Here is a 24,467-nt window from a genome sequence, read left to right as displayed (position 1 = left end):
CTAGGAGTGTGTTTAAGTAAATGAATGTGTGAGTGAGAGCGAAGAGAGAGACTGCTTTTGTCATTATGCTCCTGCGTAGCCCAGACTACGTGGTAGTCATGGGAACAACATTCTTTCCTAGAATAAAAGTGGAGGACGACAGGAAGAAAAGTACTGAGCGGGCTGAAATGGGAGCAGAACCATTGATATCTGTTGCTCTCATTAGACAGCTCTCAGTAGTACCATGGCAGCTGCACTGGGTAGTTCTGCAGTTAAAGATACTGTTAAATGTTGCTCACCAGTCGGCGTATTGATCTTGATGGTGAAGATCTCACAGCGACTGATAGTACGTTAAGGATCAAATGTGTCCGCTGAAATTATATCATGGTGATGATATAATTCGTTCAGAATGTTGACGATGATGTTGTTTGGATTGATGAGGCTGCCAACATGTTAACCACAGAAAAATGAATGAGATTACATGACATTACATTTTATTGTTTAGCTTGTGTCAACCTTGTTCAAAACAACTGAACAGGAACTGCAGTTATTCAGAGTTCCTAAAAGTATCGATGTACTGCCTCGTTAGAGCCAGACTTATATCAGACAGTCTTATGTATTTATTCTTTTTTTTTCAGTATTCATTTCTAGACTTGGTTTACAAGCCTACATAATGTAAAATAATATTCCTTAATAGTCTTTATTTAATATTAATATTCCATAACAAAGAATGCCTGAATATCTTTAGGTAGTGCAAAATTGGTGCACAATCTAATCTAAAAAAAAATGACTGTCCCTCCAGCCTACAACCAAATGGTCGCATTTGGCGACCAAAATTTGACAGTGTGCAACAGGTTATACCTTACCCCTGTGAGTATCGTAGGCGTGCACCGCGGCTAACACAAGTACTATGCAGCATCAGCACAGCAGCCCCTGTAAAGAAAATACTGAAATTTTAAAATAGTGTTAAAATCTCGTTGTGTCTCGTGAGCTGAGGGTCTCGTCAAACCCCTTGAATGTATGGTATATTTTTTAATATTGTACTGTCATGACAGCTTTACGTTGAATCTTCAAAAGTGCACAATAAAAGTTTTGACATTGAATTTAAAACAGCGCATTGTAATTTCTGCATCCATTATTGATTTACGGTGTGTGCTCCTAACATTTCTGGTTGCACCCCTAAAATTTTCAGTCGGGAGCCACAGTGCTCCTAGTGAAAAAAGTTAGTCTGTAGATCTGGTGTATGTTGGTTATTATAGCACGGCTGTGATGTGTCAGATCGTCACAGATAAAATCACTTTTAGCTTTAGGAACTTTTGGGGATTTTCATCACAACTATTTCTGTATCTTGCCTAGGGCTGCAATATTGTGGGAAAAATTCAAGGTGGAAACTTTACATAAGAATTAACAGGAATTTATGGAAAATGATGCAAATAAAATAAAAATATATTTGTTGTTTTTGCTAAGGCTGTACCATGTCATACGAGAGAAATAAGTCTATTTTTAAAAAGAAGAAATAGAAAATAAACAAATCAGCAATTTAATTGAGTTGAACTCTTAATTAAATGAGTTGACTAAATGACCCCCCTCCCTCTAGAAAAAGATTTCCCTTTCATGCATTCATATCAACAAAATTTCCAAAAGTCTAGAGCTTAGTTCTCTTGAAAAATTTCTGGAAACGTGCCAACCTTGTGCAACCCTCAGCTCATCCGTCAGCTTCCCTGACTCTGCTGTCATGAAAACATTCAAATCTTGACTTGCATGTCTGTTTTTGTCCGTCAGTTTTCCAGAGCCTCAGCCGGCCAACTACTCCTCTGAAGAACCTTTTGGTCGCAGCGAGGAGGAAAGTGCCCTGAGCTCAGAGGACCAAAGGTCACCAGAGGTCATCGTCCGAACCTGTACGCCCAGTCCTCCCCCTCCACCCTCACCACCATCGCCAACTCAAGTCAGGGAGAAAACCCAAACACCAAAGCTTTTCACCCCAAGCAAGCTCAATTTCACTGTAAGAACATTTCTTACACAACGTTATTCTCTCTCAGAAGCTTTTTGCTATCATGCTACTACTGTCTTGTGTGACTTCATATAGATAGATGGATAGATAATTACTTTATTCATGCATGCAATATATGATATAATATATGGTATGTATGGGATATGTAGTATGGGTATAATATACATACTGATACTAAAAAAATACTATACTATGAATATGTGGACAGAGAATGTGCAAGAATTTACGGATCTGATTTAGTCAGGTGGGTGATTGAGGCTCTGACGGAGGTATATGCCGCGGGTAGGAACGAACGAATATGTCAAGTTTAGAAGGTTAAATTGGAAATCTGATTTTACACAGAGCTTCAGAGAGAAAACACCAGACGATAAATAAGAAGATGATTAATAATTGCATACTGTATGCAGCCAAGATAGCCTGAGATCCTTAATCCTCTCTTGCCTTTACTTGAATTGTATAATATTTTTCATTATAATATTTCACAGAGCATGTCTTATTTTACATTTTTACTCCACCTTGAATATTTTTTTCAATGTGTTCTCTAAATTAGTAACATTTGGTGTTCAAGAAGCATGTTAATTAGCTTCATCCCACAGCGAATGGAAATTAGACAGGTCCCGAATGTCTCTTCTTCACTGCGGGCGCACTCACACTGTCCACTCGTACCTTGCCCCCGCGCAGACCCGCTTGTACTCACACTACTTGAAATGATCTGGGCCGTGGCTCGTTTGCTTCTTGCTTATAGTTCATCACCCCTCGAAGACTTAGTTTTGTCTGACTGTTTTTGAACATTTTATCTGATCAAATCTGCAGCAAACACTCCACCTTCGCATCACACCACCACACACAGTTCGCCGTCAATGCTTGCGCTCGTGCCCGTATATGTCTGTATATCTGTGCTTTACTAAAGCCCACCTCTCTCAACCGGGCCGTGCCTGGGCGTGGAACAGTTGTAGGGCGCACTCACACTGTCCATCCATACCGTGCCCAAGCACGTTTCACGGCTAAAGTCTAGTTTGTTTGACCAGTGTGAGTGAAACCTAGGCGCGGTAAGCTTGCCGACCACGGCCGGTTTTGGAGAGGTGGGCTTTTGTAAAGCGTGTTTGCACATGTACGAACACGAGCGTGCGCACGTGTACGAGCACGAGGCCTACGGCAGTTCTGACATAATTTTATGTGCGCCTGTTCGGACATAGAAAAAAGAAGGACGAACAATGCGTTGACATTTAAAACAATGCGTTGACATTTAAAACAATGGCGGTGAAAGGTTCAGGTTGGTGTGATGCGGAGGTGGAGTGTTTACTGCAGATTTGGTCGGATGAAAAGATTCAAAAACAGTCAACAAGATGCACAAAAACTCCGAGGTCTATGGAAAGATTTGTAAACAAAGCAACGCATCGCGATGACGTCGATCAATGCGTGTGACGTGTTACGGCGTGATGACGTATAGGCAGCAAGAAGCATTCGCGCAAGGCCCAGGTAGTGTACAAACGGGCCTGGCCCACGGGGGGGGGGCGACAAGTACCCTTAAGCACGGGGCACGGTACTGACGGACAGTGTGAGTGCGCCTGTAATCACACTGGTCAAACGAACTAGACTTTAGCTGTGAAGTGTGCTTGGGCACGTTACGAATGGACAGTGTGAGTGTGCCCTTAAGTTCTCTGTTACTATCACATAAGAGTCTTTGGGTTCCTGAAAAGCATTATTGAAAATAAATGTATTATTATTATTATTATTATTTTTAAGTGTGTGTGTCTTCTCCCTTCCAGTCCTCCCAGTCAGGAGGCAACAACATGAACCTGTCAGATCTGCCTACCTTCACTCCCAACGTTTTCCCTCCCAGTGCCTTTAACTATGAGCGACCAAGGCATTTTATCCAATCACAGCCAGCCTTTCAGGCACCCAGCTATGAAAGCGTTCTGAAAGAAGCCCAGGAGCACCAAAATAACTCTCAACAGCACCTCAGCGGTTCCCAAAATAGTCCAATTGTTACGGAGACGCAAAGTCAAGCTAAAATGAAGTCCACACAAAGCCAGTCCTTTTCTCAGTCACACACAGTTTCCAAGTCCATGTCACAGACCCAGTCACAGTTTCAGTCACTAAGCCTCAGTCAGAACCAAGCCCAGTCTGTTGCCCAGACCCAGATCCAGACCCAGGCCAACGGCATGAGCAAGTCTTCTGCCTCTTCATCAAGTGTCAGCTCTCCTGTTTCAACCCCGGCCTCCTCCGCAGCACCTCCTCATCCCTCCACTGCCCCTTTGCTCAGTCCCTCTGTCACCTCCTCCTCTTCCGCCTCCTCACCTTTCCCGGCCTCCACGCCTTTCCCGGCCTCCACGTCCTCTGTCCCCCGCACCACCATGCGTTCCACCATCACCCTCACCCCCAGTATCCCCAGTGCCACAGGCCTTGGAAGCGCCACCCTGCCAGCCAATCAGGATACCATGTCAGCACCTGCCGCTTTCCTCTGCTCTGTGCTGCCCTCCCAGTCCGCCTTCTCCCCTTTTTCTTCCTCCAAGCTATCTCCCAGCTCCAACCTTCCCCGCCCCTCCACCTCCCCCTCTCGCTCTCCCCTCGCCCCCTCCAGCCCTCTCCTTCCCATGCGGGCCTCTTCTTCCACCCTCCCTCAGCAGCCTCTCCCAGTGTCACCCTCCTTCCCTTGCTCCCCTCTCTCTCCCTCCCCCGCCTCCCTCCCACAGCCCAACACTCCTAACAGTCAGAACAGAGTACCGCCTGCTGTGGTCTCCTTGCCCGCCAGCTACAAGGGAGCACCAAGCATGTGAGTCAAAATATACATCAATTTGGCACATGATTACAGACAAGTGGACATTTCCCAAACTTAAAAAAAAATTGCTTTGAGGAGGAAAATGTTTTTATATTTAACAGATCGAACTGTAAACAAGTTGTGCCTTCTCTGTTCAGGAAGAGTATCTTCAATTATTTAACCGTAACACTGGTGGACATGGTCACTTCCTGGGAATAAGTACTAATATCACCACTCATTGAAGAAGTTTTTCAGATAAATGGCAGAATGTCTAAAACTAGAACTAGAATAAATATGCATTAAATGCATTTTTACCACCCGGATGAGTGAGAAGAGGAATAAAAAAATCTGTTTTCCTTCACTGAAAGCTAAAAAATCCCAGAAGTGACTTTTACTTAGTTATATTTATGGACAATCCATGGTATTTTACATCAAGTCCATGGAGTGAACTCTGTTATTTAAAGCATAGAGCAAGCATTGCCTTCAGTTTTTTGCAGTCTCTGCATTAATGCATTCAATAGCATCTATTAGTAACAAATGTCCAGCCTGTAGTGCTTCTTCTTTTGTAATATTGTATCTAGATTACGATATATATCATGATGTAATGACGACATGGTTATTTCTCACGTTGGATAAAGGTTTAAGCTTCTTGTTCTCTAATGTAACTTCTGTTCGTCCTTCCTTTTCTCTCTCCCTCTCTCTTCATCCCCAGCCTTCCCAAGCCCATTCTGAAGAAGTCTGTAGCTCCTCGACCTTCTTCTTCTCGCTCCACAGATGAAGACATCCAGGGCTCCAAAGACGCCCTCATCCAGGACCTGGAAAAGAAGCTGCGCTCAAAGGAGGCCAGGAGGAGAAATAGCCAGGTATGTGTGTGTGTGTGTTTGTCATGCAAAGTGTGTAGGAAGTCAAGTGCAAGAATCAACAACAACAAAAATCAACACGAACACTCCAGCCCATTACGTTTAAACGAAGAAAAAAACCCACAATTGCAGTAGTTTAGCTAAACAAATCACAGCACACTCTCCATGTGCGTGAAAAATTACAATGTAACAGTATAAAGCTTCATTTTTGAACAGAAACTGTCGTATGAGGAGCGTATGGCTCGTAGGCTGCTGGGTCCAGACAACGCCAACTCCGTGTTTGACCAAGACAGTCTCTCAGACTCACAACTCGACCAGGTACGACAACAGACTTTTATCTAGTCATAATTCTAACAATCGATCCTTTAATCTCACCATTTCTAACAGTGTGTTTCAGATTGTATTGATGTGTGCGTTGCAGAGCTGACTGCTGCAAACAGATTTATGTTGGCTCTGGTCCAAAACCCATTAGCTTTAATTTTGCTATTAAGGGAGGACCACACATTATTACAGTCATTTGGGTTCTAATGGCTGCACAGGAGCCAGTTTCGCCAAGGCGTGTGTGTGTGTGTGTGTGTGTGTGTGTGTGTGTGTGTGTGTGTGTGTGTGTGTGTGTGTGTGTGTGTGTGTGTGTGTGTGTGTGTGTGTGTGTGTGTGTGTGTGTGTGTGTGTGTGTGTGTGTGTGTGTGTGTGTGTGTGTGTGTGTGTGTGTGTGTGTGTGTGTGTGTGTGTGTGTGTGTGTGTGTGTGTGTGTGTGTGTGCGTGCGCGTGCGCGTGCGTGCGTGCGTGCGTGCGTGCGTGTGTCAAGGCTTTGCACCGTCTATTCTCTGTCTCATGCACACACAACACATGCATGTACACACACACAGACACATATTTGTCAGCGGCTATTTCTTGCCTGCTTTCTGAGAACGGGGCCCTTTCACTGGTGACAACAGGACTATTGTGTCAGAACGCACACACACACACTGACACACACAGTTACCCTCCTGGCATTTTGTCAAACTAAAACGGTTGTTTTTCAAAGTTCAAACCTGTGATTACCTCTGCTTGTGTTGGTCTGTTTTCTGTTACAGCCAGATTCACCAGAAGGAAAACACACAGGAGGACTATGGTAAATAAAAACATTGCCTGTATCGATATTACTCATAATTATTAACTCAGGAGTCCAGTCAACTTTAAACATGGGATTTCCCCTTGAGATTCCTGTCTAGCATGGCAGTGTTGACTCACTCAGTGCAGTTGCAAAACAAGACGAATAAAGTGTGATTAGGTGGATTATTGGTCCTTTTGTTCTCCTGATTTGTCCAGCTCATAAAGATTTGACACTTGTGTTTCTGTATTTTTGCATTATTCTGTTGCTTTGTGCAGTCATGCATGCTACTTTGCAGGTTACATCACAGAAGCATGTAAACAGTGATTTAATACTTTAGTTAAAACTGTATGTGTGATATGTGGAAAAGGAGATCTTCCATTGGGCTTAGATAGATTTACTTGTGTCCAAATTGAGCTTTTGAATTACTTAGTTCTCAAATATGTATTACTTTACTTTCTCAAGAGTTCTTGAAACGGTGAAATGTTACACTATTTCGATGGGGTTCAGAGGTAGAAATAGAAGGATTTTATATAGAGGAATCAGCATTTTCAAGTATTTAGATCCCTTATTATCCTTTGTTTACTTAATCTACACATTGTGTTTTGCCATAAATACTCTTATTGTCCTATACTTTCAGCTGTCTGTCAGAAGAGATAGAAATGGCCCCCTCTCAAGTCCATCTTTGAGTGGCATGAGGACAGAAACAGCAGGAAGCAGCATTTATACGGTTGTCTGTGTGTGTCATTGAAAGTGAGGTAAAGTGAGGCTATTAATAAAAAATGTCTCTCTCTCTGCAGGGGGAGGCGCCACTCGGGGACAGATGGGAGGGGAAATGAGGGCTCAGCTATCCAGGAGAAATGTTATGCTCCTCGCTTCCTGCAGATCCCTTCGGACCTCACTGTAGAGGAGGGCCGCTTCTGTAGGATTGACTTCAAGGTGAATCACACGCACATGCATGCATTGACGTTATAAATACAATCAAGCCCGTATTATTACAAGGTCAGAGGATACCTCTTATTACTAATACACAAAATCAATGCTATAATGGTGGTCATGAACAGTAAATAAAGGAGGAATGAAATCACAACTTCTCTTTTTTTCTCAATCCAGATGGGAGGCCTCCCTACTCCAGACGTCTGCTGGTACCTGGACAGTAAAGCCATCCGTCCTGACGACTACCATAAGATGTTGGTGTGTGAGAAAGGGATGCACTCATTCATCATAGAGATCGTCACAGTGCACCATGCCGGCGTTTATGAGTGTGTGGCCAGGAACCGAGCAGGGGAGAGCAGATTCAGCCTGAGGCTAGATGTATTAGGTAAAAATGTAATGTAAACACTACATCCTGTTTTTTGGCTGGAAGTCTCTTATCAATAGAATAATAGATTGATTTATTAATTCATACCAGTCCTACTTTGTGAAGTTCTTGTTCAGGGTTGGAGAGAATTTAATTACCTTTGCTGTGCAACCTCCTCTCTGCAGCCCAGGAGGCTCTCCGTCCTCCCACCTTTGTGCAGAAGATGTTGAACTCCAGAGCTCTAGAGGGCGACACTGTCAGGTTAGAGTGTAAAGTGGACGCTTCCCCTCCGCCACAGCTCTTCTGGAAGAAAGATAAAGACATGCTGCGTATTGACCCAAGCAGAATGAGGTGGGTCAACTAAAGCGCTTCATTATACCCAAACTCCTCCTTAGCTGCACTCCACTGCTGTACATCACACCAATCAAGTATTTTACAACACATTTTTTTTTCTTCCTCAGTCCTGTTGTTGAAGCATATTTATGTTTACTCAAGAGTATGACTCATTATTTTTTTTAATAGAATCAAAGTAACCTTTTTGAGATAGTGTGTGCAGCGGCATTTTGGGGTTCTCCTTGTATGTGAAACGGCTCACTCACAGCGCCCTGATAACCAAATGGTGACAGCACATAACCGCACAGCCGATCTTCTCATTTTGCATGTCTCTCTTGTGTCCTGTCTGCCTCTTCACTGTCGACTTCAAATAAAGGTAAAAATGCACAAAGAAGTCTTTCAAAACCAACAGAAAGGGGTTGCCCGTAGTTATGAACCAACAGAAAATGAGCGCCCAATTCTGCGGTTCTCCTGAGCGCTGAAGAGATTTACAGCGACCTTTGAATTATTGTTTCATGTATACTTTACTGTTTGATTCACTCTCAACACTATCATCAACCTCTTTTTTCGGCCACAGAAGGCTGTTAGCAATACAGGTAGCAACTAGCTGGCATATTGGAGCAGAGCCAGAGAAAAGAGAGTGGATTCATTAGATTGGCTGAAACACATATCAAACTAAAAGAACATGTTAGTGTTGTGCCGACTATTTAGGTGGGACCTGAGAAGTAATCTCCGTGGATGGGTACAGGTCCACAGGTAAAGTGATGTGCACTTTTCATAGAAAATTGTCCAAAAAATAGGCCTAAAAATAAATGATAGTATAGTATGTTGAAAAATATAATATGTCCAAATACAGCTTAAATCAGTCATAGGATAGCGTGTCTAAAACAGACATGGCATAATTTGTTGGATGGAAAAGTGTGTCCAAAAAATTTTAAAAAAGTCATAGTATGTCTAAAAAAAGTAAATAAGTTGAAATATAGCATTTCCAAAAAATGCTTGAATCAGTCATAGGATAGGCTGTCTAAAACAGTCATGGCATAATCTTTTGAAAAAAGTCAAGAAAAATCATAGAAAAGTCTGTCCAAAAAGTCATAGTATAGTACAGTATGTCTAAAAAAAAAAAAAAGTAAAAATAACTCGAAATATAGCATGTCCAAAAATGCTGAATAGGATAGACCGCCCCATGCTGTCATGGCATGATCTTTTAAAATCAAAGAAATATAGTAGAAAAGTGTGTCCAAAATATACAGTAAGCCCAAAAAGTCATAGATTAGTATGTCAAAAAAGGTCAAACTATAATATGTCCAAAAACTGCTTGAATCAGTCATAGGATAGGCTGTCTAAAACATCGTGGCATAATCTGTTGAAAAAAGTAAATGTTTACATGTTTGAGAATGACGAGGTCGATTTGTGTATGTGTGATTCTTGATAAACTGCACCTAGACACACACTTTATCCTGGAGTTCCTACTGGACAATATGCACATTGAGTTGAAACAAATGATGTGACCATGTGATAATAATAAGAAATAAACATTGGAATCTCTCTCTTTGTTTCTCCACAGTCTGTATGAGGACGGTTCAGGACGGCAGTGCTTGTTGATAGAGAGGGTGCTGAAGTCCGATGCTGGTTGGTACACTCTCTCTGCCATCAATGAAGCCGGCATGTCCACATGCAACGCCAGGCTGGATATAGGCAGTAAGTCCACTTTTTGTTTGTCTGTCTATGCTTAGGGCCTATCTCTGCTATCTCTTGTATGAGATGTCCCAGTGGTTTCCATAGTAGCCAGGCTGTAAAATCAAACAGCAGATGGAGAATGTTGTGCGCTCTACGCTACAGTGAATCCAGCTCTACAGACCGGAACACGCCAAACAAATGCCGTGTCATGTGACCGAGCGGAAACTCGATGAATGTATGAGGTGTAGAGCTGCTCCGCTCTCCTAAAGAATACTGCATAAGCAGTGAGTCAGTGATAAGTGTGGAGTTCATCCACTGATCCAACACAGGTATTGGGTTTCCGCTCGATCACATAACACGGCATCTGCTCTGTGGACAGGGAGCTGAGTGAGAGGACTGACAAAGAAAAGTACCTGACCCTCTGTCACACATGAGCTGGACTCTATACCTTACTAAAACCTGAAGCGCAGTGTGTTTTACAGTGTGTGCAGGGGTTCATTACTAAACTTTCATCAAGCATCAGCAGGATAAGAAGCCATACAGTACAAAGTTGTGTGTCTGTGTCTGTTAGTGTGTGAGTACAGGTGATTTACGTAGGCTGGCTCTGAAAACATTCTCACTGTTGTGGTATTAGAACAAAAAGCTTGATGGAGCTCATCACTATTGAGTTTATTTTCATAACCACAACAGGTTCCTACATAGTTACACGTCCCACTTAATTAGCATACAGAATAATAAACAACATACTATACCAGAGAGGGACCTTCTTTTTGTGGCAATGTGGATCTTTCGGATCAATTTGAAAACTGTTTTACGAATACAAATTGTAGATAGGGAATATAATTTGGTCTGAAGGGTGAAATACGTAGAGCTGTGGACTGGATTGTGAGTTGGGTCCATATCTGGCTTCGAGCCATGCCTTGCTGTCCCGGGCTATGGCGTGCAGGGTAGAAGAGTTATTTTCAGACACCTGGCATGAAAGGAATGTTTAGCCACTGCCAGTCATCCTCCAGTAAAATCTGTTGCTGCTGTTGGTGACGCCAGTGGTGTCATTCCTATTATTGATATAAATAAGCAAGGAATGCGCAGGTCTGTAAAGAAATAAGTCTTTTTCAGCATGTGGCGAGAGGTTACTGAGCATTACAGCTCCACTCTCCAGTAGATACAACTATTGTATGTACGGAAAATAAACTTGACATTATATATGTAGTGTCCTGCATAAGAGTCATATCTGAGATTTAAAACTTGAAAAACTAATGGATCACAACTTTAGGCATTGCTTCTGAATTACACTACAGACAGGCAGGACATACTGCAATAAAACAATGTTTGAAGGTCCCATATTGTAAAAAGTGAGATGCCATGTCTTTTTTTATTATAAAAAGCAGGTGGAGGTTCTATATAAATACTATCAAAGTATCAAAACGCTCAATCCACAGAGAAATGCACACAGCCTGTTTTCAGAAACTGTGTCTTTAAACGAGCCGTCAGGATTTCTGTACAGTTGGGATGTCAACAACTATACTATATAAAGGTAGAACGTGACGCTACAGTCATTCCCCGGCTGCAGTGATGGTGCAGAGACACTGGGAACGCAGATGCAGAAGACCTAGAAACACTGACCAATCAGAGCAGACTGGGCTTTTTCAGGAGGAGGTCTTAAAGAGACAGGTGCTAAAACGGAGCGTTTCAGACAGAAGGTGAATACAGGTAACCTGACTCCGCCAGATGGACTGATTCGCACAATTCACATTTGCTCTGCATATCCATCTGGGAACTCTCGGTTGGAGATCTTTTGGAAAGAGGCGGGAATACTGGTCGCTGATTGGATAAATCATCCGTCTATCACCAACATAGGTGGTGATAGACAGATGGATCCAAGAGAAAAAAGCATTAGCATAGCCTTAGCAACCATAGCTGCGCTGATCTCATCCGCGGAAGCCTCCATGTTGTTTACACTGAACATTCGCTTCCCGTTGCGTCACACTTCGAGCCGCCTCAAAAGCAATGCCGATTGATTTGGTCGCTTGGCTAACTTCTCCAAATTTTCTCTGCTGCAAATTACCAGACTGATCTGTGAATAAAGTACAATGGAGCTTGAGTACAGGTATATTCAGACAGACAGGATGAGAAAGATAATGTGTCTTTTTAACATTAAGGCATGAAAACATGTTGAACTTGAAAATGAGACCTTTAAAACTGGTGTTTATGAAACAACACAACAATCCCTTATGAGTTCATGTGTCATTGATTAGTAACGTTACATTTGAACTCATCACTCCCCTCCTCTCTGCCCCTCGCAGCTCGCACAACCCCGGCCATGAAAACGGCGCCCCCTGGCTCGAAGACGTTGAAGCTGCTGTCCTCCCTGAGCCATGTGCCGGCTCTGACTGTGGAGAGCCCCGCGCAGCACACTGCCCCTCTGTACGAGAGTGAAGAGCTGTAGACCCAGCACCAAACCCAGTCACATCCTCAGAAAACAATCACACATCTCAGAACTGTAAAACTGGACCGGAGCCTGTGTTCACTGTCATTTCAAGGCAGATGTGCTACTAACCAAGCTTTGGTTCAGATTAACAGCATCGCAGCAGACCTGGACACAGAACACTTTAAGGCCAACCCAGGTCAGGTTAATTTAACAACATATTTGGATTGCATTGTGTTTTCACTGTATTATTGTACAAGGCCGATAAACTGGTTTAATTTCAAATTATCTTGAACAAATTAGGTTGTACGTTTGCCAAATTTTCAAGATTACAGCACAATAACGGACATTTTTTTTTAAAAACTGTTATGGTATCTGAGAAGTCAAAACAAGTTTTTCAAACAAGCTCTAAAAAACAAGAGGAGCACTTTGCTCCTTTAAGAAATGTTTCCTTAGTCAAGTGCCTTCAGAGTTAAAATAACCACACCTCATACTGTCCATCTGCTGCTGTTTGTCACCTCCGTGCCTGTCCTTCCTGACTGTTTGTTGTTTAAGGCCGCAGAGCCGATGCCCGTAAGCCTCTCTTCATCTGCCTGTCCGTTCCGCTCTCCGCAAAATGGTGCGTCTAGGTCATGGAGGTATTAATAGACGTGGATATGGTGTGGCAGAGTCAGACCTGCTGCCAGTTTTCCAGCTATGACACTGCGACTTGAAACCCCCCATGGTCCAGAAACCATTTTCCCCATAAAAAACAGATGACAGAACATTTCAAACAGTACACACAGTCTAGTACATTACTAGTTTTGGACTTTGCAGGTGTATTGGCCGCTTTCTTGCTCGTCTTGGATAGAAAACAGGAAGCCGTACCCACAATCCAATACTGCAAACATCATCAGTGCACTATAATCCTGACAACTGTCTGCCGGTCGCCCCCTTTCATCCAGCAGGTCGCCCCCTTTCATCCAGCACCTGTTTTCCTTCCTCCGGCTTGTAGCTGAATGATAGAATGGTAGACGATTTTGTGTTCTTGTCCCTGATGTACAGCTGCTGTCGCTTCTGACGATGTGTGTCTGGAAAGCTCAATTAACTGAAGAGGAAGTCTGATCGTTCAGACTCTGCTGTGTTATAAAGTCAGTCTAATGTGTTTTTAAAGTTATTTCTAATATACAGTGTATGAAGCTATTTATTTGAACTGAAGTTATTAGTTATCAGTATTGGGACTTGAAGTTGCCCCTCTGTAGCCCTGAGCCAAAGGTGTACCGTATCAGTGAGTTGGACGAAGAGCAACAGGCTGCTCCTCTGATACCCAGCCTCTACAACTGAACACAATCTGCACTCAAAACACTCAGAAATAAGTTTACAGTTGATCAGTGTCTGCAGTGCAGATAAGACATGTTATTACACTTGACGCAAATGAGAAAATCGGTTTGTCCTCCTTCACTGCATCGATTGTAGTTGTTCAGTTAAACCACAGGTATCAGCGTGTCAGCCTCTGGCCACATTTTCAAAACCATCTAGTTCTGACCAGAGCCTTAGCTAAACAGATCCATCAAAAAGAGGCTGGATTTGCCCACTTTACTTGGAACTGCTCGGTGTTCCTGTCAGCAGCAAAAACGTGGTATTTTTGGCTGCATCTGCATGCAAACAGAAAATCTGGTGTTTAGCCCTGTGTCATCACGGTTCACTCTGCCCTGTAAAGACGCCTGAGATTGAGCTCACAAGATGAAAACTGCATTTTCAAATACGGCACTGAGCATGAACATGTAAAGTGCCTTTCACTCAGTATTTCTGCAGCTTGTCATGCTTGGATCAAACCGGGTTAAACACTGGATTTGCTTAAAGCTCCAGAATAGTTTGGTCAGTTAGGCTCTTTCTGTTGAGATTTGAAACTGCTGGTAATAGTGTGTATTCTCCCTAAGTATTGTTTGTTGTGTAAGTTCTCCATATTACTGAATGAATGAGGAATAAAGTTATGTGACCTTGGCTTTGACTCCTATTGCTTTTTTAAAGTTCACCACTGTGGTCAAGTCCAGCACCCATGAGCAAGATCTCAAACCTCGCTTTCATTATTATTGGCATCAGGTCGCCCTCTGGTGGTAGTGTTCAGAACCTGCTGATGTACTTAAAACACTTTCATATTACATTCATTGATTCAATGCGTTCTGATTATTTTTTTTAATTAAAAACACAAGTAAACAACAATATCAAAAGTCACATAAAAGCTGTTTCTGACTAAAAGAGGACTGGAGGTGGCAGACGGTAGAACGTGTTTCACCTGTGGCTCCAAACTGTTGCCACCTACACACTCACATTTACACGTATATATATATATATATATATATACACAGTAATGAACAGAGAATCCAGGAGAAAAGAGAAAGGAATGGACAGAAGAACAGTTCCTGTCGGGCTCAGCTCAAGTCCAGCTGCCTCATTCAGATGTTCAATTGTAGAAATCAATGTGGAGTTAAAGGGGAGTTGATGTGAAAGTGCCCAGCTCTGTGCAAATGCTTCACTTTTCAGAGCTGCAAGGCACACGAATGATACTAGGATTAAAAAAAAAAACAATCTTACAGCTACACAGGACTGTAAAATAAGAACGGTTACAACAATTTGTACCTTTGAGATTCTGTCCAAAACAGTTTTAAACACCTGAACAGCTTCTTGCTCTCATTGGTTGAGATTGAAGCGTTGTTCTTTAGGCCACTTTATAGGGGGGGGGGTCCATCCATTCAGCTGATTAAAATACATGTTCCTCTTTTAAAAGTCAAATTGCACAACTAAGATAACATGAACAAGGTTAAAAGAAGAAAAAATGTAAAGAGAAAAATTATCTTAATTATTATTATTATCAAAATCTACATTTGACCGTTTATGTGCACGTACAGAAAATATGTTTGTAAATCCAACACAGGGGAGGAACCGCGAATCCTGCGACATCCAAGTCTGTGTAATTCGGGCTCGACCTGTATGTCAACATAACTGAAAACCCCAAATAGAAAAACTGCTGTGTGACATAATATACAGGGTTGATGACTGATGACTGACAACCAGGATGTCAGTGTGTAGGACGGCTGATGAAGGAAAGTGAACCTTACGGAGCATAAGACTACGGCGTCCAGAGTCTTTTTCAGTCCTTCCGGAAAGGTTTCTGTTAGATCTGCTGTGTTGACGTGATGTTTGCAGACTGATGCTGATGCCACGGAATGCTTTGAGGAAAAGCTCTGCTCCTTTCATCCGTATAGGTCAAATTTCCACGTCACTCTCTTTGTCGTTGTCGTGGTCACCGTCGTAGAACTCGTTCGCTGCCTCCGGCCTGAAAAAGTGACGTTATTAACAGCCGGTTATGTACAGGAAGTTTTAGAGCTTTGAAACGTCCCATATTCTGCTCATTTAGGTTTCTACCAGAACATGTTTTCATGCTTTAATGTTCAAAAACACTTTATTCTTCTCATCCTGTCTGTCTGAATATACCTGTATTCACCCTCTGTCTGAAACGCGCCTGTCTCTTTAAGAGCCCCTCCTGAAAAAGCCCAGTCTGCTCTGATTGGTCAGCATCATTTAGCCTTCTGTGTCTGCGCTCTGTGTGTCTCTGCTTCATTATTACAGTCGGGGAATGACTGTAACAGCACCGCAGCAGCACTTTCTACCTATATACAGAATAGTTATGACATCACAACTGTACAGGAGTCCTGACGGCTCGTTTAAAGACAGTTTCTGAAAACAGGCTGTGTGCGTATAAATGTTTAAATGTGGATTGAACATTTCACAGAATTCATATAGCGCCTCAACTTGCTTTCAGGGTTCCTACACATTTTCCATTTCAAAATGCTATACTTTTAAAAAAAAATTTACACGTAAAAAAAATGGTTTTAAGATCTAATCCAGTCCTCTATGTGAGCATGTGTACATTTTAGTTCAGATGCTGTGATTCTGTCATCTTGTTTTGAAAGTAAGACGCACTTATCTTTCGTGCCAAATAAAAGTGATGCTGATTGTGAAGAAGGCAAGACGGAGCTCAGATGCAGCAGTAAGCTTGTTTTTATTGGTATATATTAATATGTTTAATTTTAGAAAGTGGGATAATAGTCTGGAAACAACACAAACACTTTTCCATACTCTTTTCCCCTTTTCCAAACTTATCCAGACCTGGAAATTACTAAAAGACATAAAAATCTCCCTTTTTACAACATGGATTCTTTAATACATGTGCTGCACTCATCTTAGCCCCTGTAGGTGTACTGACCTGGTGTAGTTTTCCTCGCCTCCCCTCTCGTCTGGGTCAGGCTCGTCGGTGCGTTCGTAGCTCAGCATGTCGGAGGGAACGTCGTGGATCTGGACGCTGGGCGCGTGGTTCAACATCTTCAAGTTCTCGAACACCGTCTGACGGATCTGCTCCAAGTACTGCAACAATACGTACCCAGTTAGAGACTGCGCAATGGATTTATGCTCATCTTGGGATTTATTATCTTTATGTCCTCATCAAACAACCTTAATACCTGGAAGACAGTGATTGACAGGCTGTCTTGAGCATTGTTAAGACTTTAAACACAGGTAATGCATCTCAAATCTTCCTCCGGTCCTGTACCATTATAACAGAGTGTGGGATGATGTTTCACCTGTCTGGAGTTCTGGTTTTCTATCCTGGTGCTGACGTCAGGATGCAGCGTGAAGTCTGGAGCGAAGTACTCAAAATACTCTGCAGAAGACAGAAACGGGAGCAAAGGACACAATTCAGGGAGGTGTTCTGTTTCAGTTGTTTGTGAAAAGGGATTTCCACTCCTTCAAAAAGCATTTACTCCGCTTAGAATGACCAGACCTCGACAAACCGCATGTGAGACAGAATATTTGAGTATGGGACGATGTGGGACACGTTACCAACGCTAAGTGGTAGGCTACAATTTTCATATACTGTACATACGTATCCAAAGAGACTTCCATTCACACCCATGCATAGCACAGGGGTTTCAGTGTCTTGCCCAAGGACACTTGGACATGTGGACCAGAGGAGCCAGGGAAGGTGGGGCTCAAACAGCTGATCTTTGGTTTGGGGAATACCCACTCTACCCCTGAGCCACAGCCGCCCCATATAATGTCTATGCATTTTTCTGCCCCTTATTTTGTAACATATCTATGGTTTGCCCTCTGGTTGATTCAGGAGCACACAACAGGCTAGGCAGGATGCAGGTTAGGACTTAAATATACAGTATTTTATAACATCAAACAGTTTTACCCTGTGTGTTATTGAAAAAGAACTCAGACATTTTGCAAAAGACTCTCTGAGAATCTTCTTCCACCAGTATTGTAGCAGTATTCAGATATCAAAGTAAAAAATTAGTAAAAATAAGAAAAAAAAAATTTCAGGCCAAACTATATTCCCTGTCTACAACTTGTATTTGTAAAACTGCTTTCAAATTGATCCAAAGATTCAAATGACCACAAAACACCCACAAAAAAGAGAGAGAGAGAGAAAAAAAGTTATAAATGGTAAATGGATGGCTTCTGACTTCTCAAGGCTCTTTCACACTACTTGTCACGTTCACCCATTCACACAGATGGCAGTGGACATCTACATACCATCTAATGTAACCATTCACACACTCATGCGCAGCACGGGGAGCAATTCGGGGTTCAGTGTCTTGCCCGGGGGCACTTTGACATGCAGACCAGATCGAACCACCGATCTTTCGAATGGAAGATGACCTGCTCTGTCTCTGAGCCACACCCGATATAGAGTAGTATGCTTTCTTCTCAACCACTGGATAAAAACGAGCCAATCAAAATACAGGACATTATCTTAATGTGTGAGACAAAGGATAAAAGTGCTGGGACACCTGCTCACCTAACTGAGATGCAACCTCAAAATTGCTCTTTCAACAGGTGGTGCTGAAGATTAACAGTGCTCAATATTTATCTCTCAGCAGGACACTGATTCTCTCAGATTCTGAAGCCATTTTGAGCAACAAGAGAACAAAATGACATCGGGGCTCAGTACAGGTGCATAATCATAATAATATTTAGCATATACAAGTACAACTCACCGCTGTAAGGCAGCTCATCACTGATGGATTCATCCAGTAACAGAGACGTCTCAAAGGTCCTATAACAGAACAAAGCAGAAACAAAACCTCAGCTCACAACGCGTGATCTCCATGACAACACATTTTATATTTCAAATTCCATACTTCTCCAGGCGTCTCAGGATTACTAGGTCCCTCTTAAACATCTGAATACTAATAGTTAGATGTTTATTATGTAAAAAAAAAGGTTTTGAAATCTAACTTTTAACAAGTATGAATGGATGCTTTTGCCCCTGCATGTGGCTAAAAAATTGCCGCCTCCCACATGTTGGAGATGTCGAAAGGTATCAAGCATAGATTGCATCTTTATTTTACACTTGGTTTCCTTCATCAACCATCAGATATATTTATCTTCATGAAGCCCTCGGAAAACTTGCATCGGCCCTTGACACCCTCGCTACCGGAAATACAATAGGTGGCTGGCTCGAAGACACGTAAATGAGGATCGCAGTCGCACGGCGAACGGTAACCACGGTAACCCGACAACATTCTACAGACAGTTTGATTAGTTTCACATCATCTACAGGTCGGCAATGATGCAGGACTAAGCGTGTTTTGATTTGAATATATTAATTAATAAAGATTAATATTATATAAGGTAATATTATATTTAATTGTAGAAAGTGAGATAATAGTTTGGAAACAACACAATCATTTTTCCCAAATTAAATTCGATACTGTGTAGGAACCCTGATAACACCACGTGTAGAGAACCAAACTCACCAGCAGCGAGCCACGTTCCTCACAGTGTATCCACCTCCTCCCAGCACCAACAGAGGAATCTTAAAGCTCTTTACAAACTCCACACACTCACTGAAAGACAGAGCAAAGCAAACACACATGAACATACACAAGTTTATCATTGATCAGGGATCAGTTTCTCATCATCATCATTTTTACTTTCAGCATGAGCTAAACGCCTGCTAACAACCCCCCTTCTGACTGGCTATACAGTATTGTTACCATCTGCGACGTTAACATTGGTACTGTCTTACCATACAACTTCACAGCCCCGGCCCTTTTAAACGTGAACATACAGTCATGAAACTTTACAGTTTGTAAATGAGATCAAAATGAAGGCCAAGTTCAAAGATGGGTGCGGTCTGAGCAAGGGAGATGGAATTAGAAGGGTAGCAAGTAGGGAACTTTAAGGCCCCTGGCATGATTTGGCGTGACAGCTGGTGTGATACCATCACAAGATGTTCTTTTTTTGCTGTTCCTTTGACCCAGTTTCCCCACAATGTACATCACCATTTCATCTCGTTTCATTTCCACATTGTGATACAGGCCCCTGATAAAAAGCATCAGTTGGTTGATAGTGTTTCCCAATGGGAAACTTCGACTTAACAAGGAACAACAGTTTATAGAAGTCGTCCTCACCCATGTCCTCGTATACTGAGATTGAAGCAGCCCAGTCTGTCGCAGCCCAGAGAATCTGCTCCACACTGGAAAGAGAATAATAATTATGTGTCATCAATCATCCTCTGGCCCTGATCACACTGAAACATCTGTCATGTTCACACACACACACACACACACACACACACACACTAAATGACCCACGGTCCATTAGCTAAGATGACAAGTGTTTAATAAACAGATGAATCCTGCATCAGAGACTCAGAGTTACACACTGACCTGCAGGACGATGCAGGTCGGCTGGTAGAAATCCACCACCTGTTTAATAACCGGCTGGAACAGCTGCCTGTAGCCTGAAACACACACACACACACACAGATGTTGGCGGTGGCTTTTTTGGCGAGGATGTTCACAGCAGTATGAATCTTCTCAGCTCTATGTGTTATTTTATTCAGTACGTTTCACATTTCAATAATGAAACGTGTGCAGGAAGTGGACTCACTCTGGTCATCGATGCCGTCTCTGAGAGGAACATTGAGGCAGTAGTACCGGCCACTCTCTGCTCCGACCTCATACATGTCACCTGCAAACACACACACATGCACACACAATACTGTATTGAAGCAATTCAGATTACACAGTTTGTTTTACAGAAATTTCCGTAGTACATTGTTTCCCATTCATTGCTAATCTGAGCATGTCATGAAAAAAAATTGTTATTGGCGGGCACAACCGATGGTGACAGTGCTGCGCCGTCAAAATCGGCTAGATACATGACCTTGTTCATTGCTCTGATGGGTCGTAATCAGTCGTAGTGCTATGTGAAGTGCCTGCGTTGGTGCCTCCCCTTGAGTTGAGACGGTCTATTGCTATTGACCCTACGTCTGGATAGACGTGGGTCTGGGTTTCCAGGCTATGTGTGAAATGCTTAAAAAATGCTAAAATTGTACCTGTTCCTGGAAAAAAGTAGTTCCCGTATTTGTGGAAGGACACAGTCATCACGCGGTCAGTCAGGTAAAAGGCTTCCTGTACGCCGTCGCCATGGTGAATGTCTATGTCGATGTACAGAACCCTAGGGTGGTATCTGTAACACAAACACAAACACACGGTTGTAAAAAGAGACAAAGACACATACACACTTGATGATTGTTATCCAGAGGAGTGTGTCCTGCTCTTACTTGAGTAGCTCCAGAATACTGATGACGATGTCATTGACGTAACAAAACCCAGACGCCTGTGAACACAGAAAAAACATTTTAGTCCTTTAACCCTTCACAGCAAAATGATTTCAACAGGAATGACAGCAACACACAGCACTTTGTTCTGACCTCAAATTTCTTGGCATGATGCAGTCCTCCGGCCCAGTTGATGGCGATGTCACAGATCTGGAAAACAAAGAAGAATCACTATTAATTAAAGGTCACACAATCACCATGACTCTGGAGTCCCGCCCAGTCCACCAGCAGTCAAGTGTAAACATTTACTGAGCGATGTCCAGTGACTTTGGCTTCTTCTGCTAAACAAGGACAGGACGTGAACTTGGCTGCAACTGAAATAATAACAGAACTCTACTTAATCAGTGCCTGTGATGCTTGTGTATGGGGAACTGCTTAAACGCCACAGACCGTTGATTTCCACTGTGGCAATACTGACTTCAGTTGGGGCAGGTGTGTGTCTGCATGTGTGCCGTACCTTGTGGTTGAGCTGTGTAGCTCCTTGTAACGAGGCTCCTGTGTATCTAGAGCAAAACTCAAAAAGACCTGGAAACACAGGACTGAAAGAGAAACACACAGGCACGTGTTTTAGTTATGGATTCATCAGTCCTCTGAAAACAGTGACAGTCAATCTGGCTATTAGTAAAGAGTCAGGCATTTAAGATGTTGACTGATCACTAATGTGGCACAGTAGTTAGAGCGGCCACTCCGAGGCAGCAGCTGCGGGTTCAACTCTGACCTGCGGCCCTTAACTGGATGTGCCCCCCCCCTCTCTCTCTCTTACTCCATTTCCTGTCCTATCTAATAAAAGGCTTGAAAAACTGCCAAAAATATAAAATAAAAATATTCTGCGTCCATTCACATTTTCTGGCCTTTCATTGCAGTCAAAGAACTGTTTCTCCCACACAGAAAGGGAGGCACGACTCTGTATTAACGGGGCAGTGTAGCAGCAATCTAACAGCATCATAAATTACATTTAATCTATTTTGGCTCTAACACTATTAAAGTAAAGTACTCAAGTCATCACAAAACAAGATCATTTTGATTTAGTCAAAAAACAAAGTTATTTAATCCCGTAAATAGCTTTATTCAAATTGAAAAATATTCAAGGTGATGTCACAAAATTTGACCACAACATTTAACGCTTCATTTGACAGGAGCTCCAAATGTATATAAAGTGGTTACAATGGAAATGAAACAAACAAAACCTAATATTTGATGAATATGAACCCACAGGATTTTGCATGCTATGGCAACAAACGGTGTCAAGATATTTAACAACTTTAGGCATTAAGAATGTCTCAAACAAACCCTTTTAAGAGGAAGAGTACCACTCACCAGTCGTCTCCAACATTGAATGTGTTGAGGCTCTTTGTGAAGCCCTGCATGTTATTGGGGCTGACCTTCTGCAGGAAGTCTATGTAGTCTTCAGAGTGGAACCGACACATGTCGTGCTGAGATGCTTTGTATGGCTTGAACACCTAATGAAAAAAAATAAAAATGCAATAAAGTACAGTCTGAAATGTTGTATTAGATTATACTGCTGAGCACGATGTTGTGCATTAGCAGGATCTGAATCTGTAACACCACTGCTCTGTACTGCTCACCATCATTTTCTTGTAGAGTCCATAGTGTAACACCAGACTGTGAGTCAAAGACAGACGGTGAGGCTTCATGGGGTGGCCAGCACCTAACAGAGACAGACATGTCAAACATTATATACATTATAGTGCAAGTACACTCACCTGTCCAACTGCTCGTTAACGCACATTTCTAATCAGCCAATCACATGCAATTAGGCATGTAGACATGGTGAAGACGATCTGCTGCAGTTCAAAGCAGCATCAGAACGGGGAAGAAAGGTGATTGAAGTGACTTTGAACGTGGCGTGGTTGTTAGTGCTGGTCTGAGGATTTCACAAACTGCTGATCTACTGGGATTTTCACGCACAACGATCTCTAGGGTTTACAGAGAATAGTCCCAAAAAGAGAAAATATCCAGTGTGCAGCAGTTCTTTGGGCGCAGATGCCTTGTTTTAGCCAGAGGAGAATGGCCAGACTGGTTGGAGCTGATAGAAAGGAAAAAGTAACTCAAATCTCCACTGGTTCCAACAGAGGAACGCAGGAGAGCATCTGTGAACACACAACACCACCTACTTTCTACAGAGAGGGAACAGCAGCAGAAGACCACACTGACACTTTATTAAACACCAGGTGTGCCTAATAAAGTGACCGGTGAGTGTATTTCACTGATGCATATAGAGTGACTTCCATGACCCCAAATATCGAAAATTGACAAGCCATCTGGGCAGAATGTATGTCCTGGTCATATTTGTTACAAATACAAAAAAATGAAAATAAAATACACTAAACATCTACATTTAGGTGTTGCTTCTGTTATTTTGCTATCCCCTTTGTCGCTGTAACAAATGACCCGCTGTGGGACATTTTATGCTTGAGTGTGCAGTTATACAAGTTATGATCATTTCTCATTTTAAAAACAATAAATATGAAGTGAATGTGCATTAACGAAATCAAGTAGGCTAGATCGTTTGTGCATGCTGTTTCCATATATTTCAAGTAAATCTTCAGCTCTCGTTTTATGTATATTTATTAAACCCTATTAGCATTTAAGCATTGCATTTTAAGTTCGAAGCAGGTCTCATAATTTACAATGCATCCCGGTGCGATATTATTATGCTGTCTGTCTACTGCACACAGTGATGCTTATTGTTACCCAACCTGTTATTACTACAAAATGACCAAAGCGTTACGGGTACTATAGGAACTCGCTGGAGACACCTCAGGCAGATCATAGAGTCCCACACGATGGGACATTTCCATTATGACGGATCATTTGTAACCTAAAATGATATGAAAACCCATCCCTGAAGAGATTAGCATGTAGCTAACTTGCATTAGCACCGTGTCCCTCTGCGGGCCTGCGCACTCCGATAACCAAACTCACCATAATGAAAGTTTCCCACGTCTGGGTCATAAAAATACGATGTTCTATTGTTCATTGTGAAAGTCAAATCTTCTGGCTTTTTTCCCCTCAAAACTCTGACTTGGTCTCGCAGCTATAAATCCCACATTTCTCTTTCAATTAGCAGATAGCCGCCATGGTAAACACCGACTCGACTACGTCATCAGACAGGGACAGTCGTGAGGGAGAGGGGAGGGGGCGGAAACGATGCGGCCCAAAAAAATAAAACTCCCGTTTTCTGAACTGATTTGATATAAAATAACTTCAAAATAATGCTGTTATTAACTTAGTATGATCAGAAACTACTTTTCAACTGTCAATATGATCAACCAGCATTTGTAAAGCCAATGTCTACTAGTTGTTATCATACAGAACATTATAATTTAG

The 24,467-nt window shown here is 42.4% G+C and overlaps 2 protein-coding genes across 2 annotated transcripts in view; one reads left to right on the top strand and one right to left on the bottom strand.

Moving 5' to 3' along the window:
* Positions 1-14,418, top strand: part of myot (myotilin) — a 56,935-nt gene extending 42,517 nt beyond the window's left edge. The window contains exons 9-18 of the mRNA XM_083915022.1: positions 1,762-1,981; positions 3,760-4,766; positions 5,464-5,614; positions 5,828-5,929; positions 6,688-6,725; positions 7,505-7,643; positions 7,818-8,025; positions 8,190-8,355; positions 9,905-10,038; positions 12,321-14,418. Coding sequence (XP_083771148.1) covers positions 1,762-1,981; positions 3,760-4,766; positions 5,464-5,614; positions 5,828-5,929; positions 6,688-6,725; positions 7,505-7,643; positions 7,818-8,025; positions 8,190-8,355; positions 9,905-10,038; positions 12,321-12,463 — 2,308 coding nt within the window. The 3' untranslated portion in view covers positions 12,464-14,418. The remainder of the gene's footprint in view (positions 1-1,761; positions 1,982-3,759; positions 4,767-5,463; positions 5,615-5,827; positions 5,930-6,687; positions 6,726-7,504; positions 7,644-7,817; positions 8,026-8,189; positions 8,356-9,904; positions 10,039-12,320) is intronic.
* A 279-nt stretch (positions 14,419-14,697) lies between these two features.
* Positions 14,698-24,210, bottom strand: hdac3 (histone deacetylase 3). Its single transcript, XM_083915848.1, has 15 exons — positions 24,063-24,210; positions 22,703-22,785; positions 22,434-22,576; positions 21,574-21,655; positions 21,210-21,266; positions 21,060-21,115; positions 20,832-20,965; positions 20,384-20,464; positions 20,161-20,234; positions 19,903-19,967; positions 19,246-19,335; positions 18,484-18,542; positions 17,062-17,141; positions 16,689-16,846; positions 14,698-15,758 (listed from the first exon to the last, which is right to left on the bottom strand). The coding sequence occupies exons 1-15, from the start codon at positions 24,115-24,117 to the stop codon at positions 15,689-15,691; spliced, it is 1,287 nt and encodes a 428-aa protein (XP_083771974.1). The 5' UTR covers positions 24,118-24,210; the 3' UTR covers positions 14,698-15,688.
* Between the last annotated feature and the right edge of the window lie 257 nt (positions 24,211-24,467).

This window comes from Echiichthys vipera (assembly GCF_963691815.1).
Source record: "Echiichthys vipera genome assembly, chromosome: 6".
In the NCBI taxonomy this organism is placed as follows: Eukaryota; Metazoa; Chordata; class Actinopteri; order Perciformes; family Trachinidae; genus Echiichthys; species Echiichthys vipera.
The sequence above is the reverse complement of the archived record's forward strand: the minus strand, read 5'-3'. Positions and strand labels throughout refer to the sequence as shown.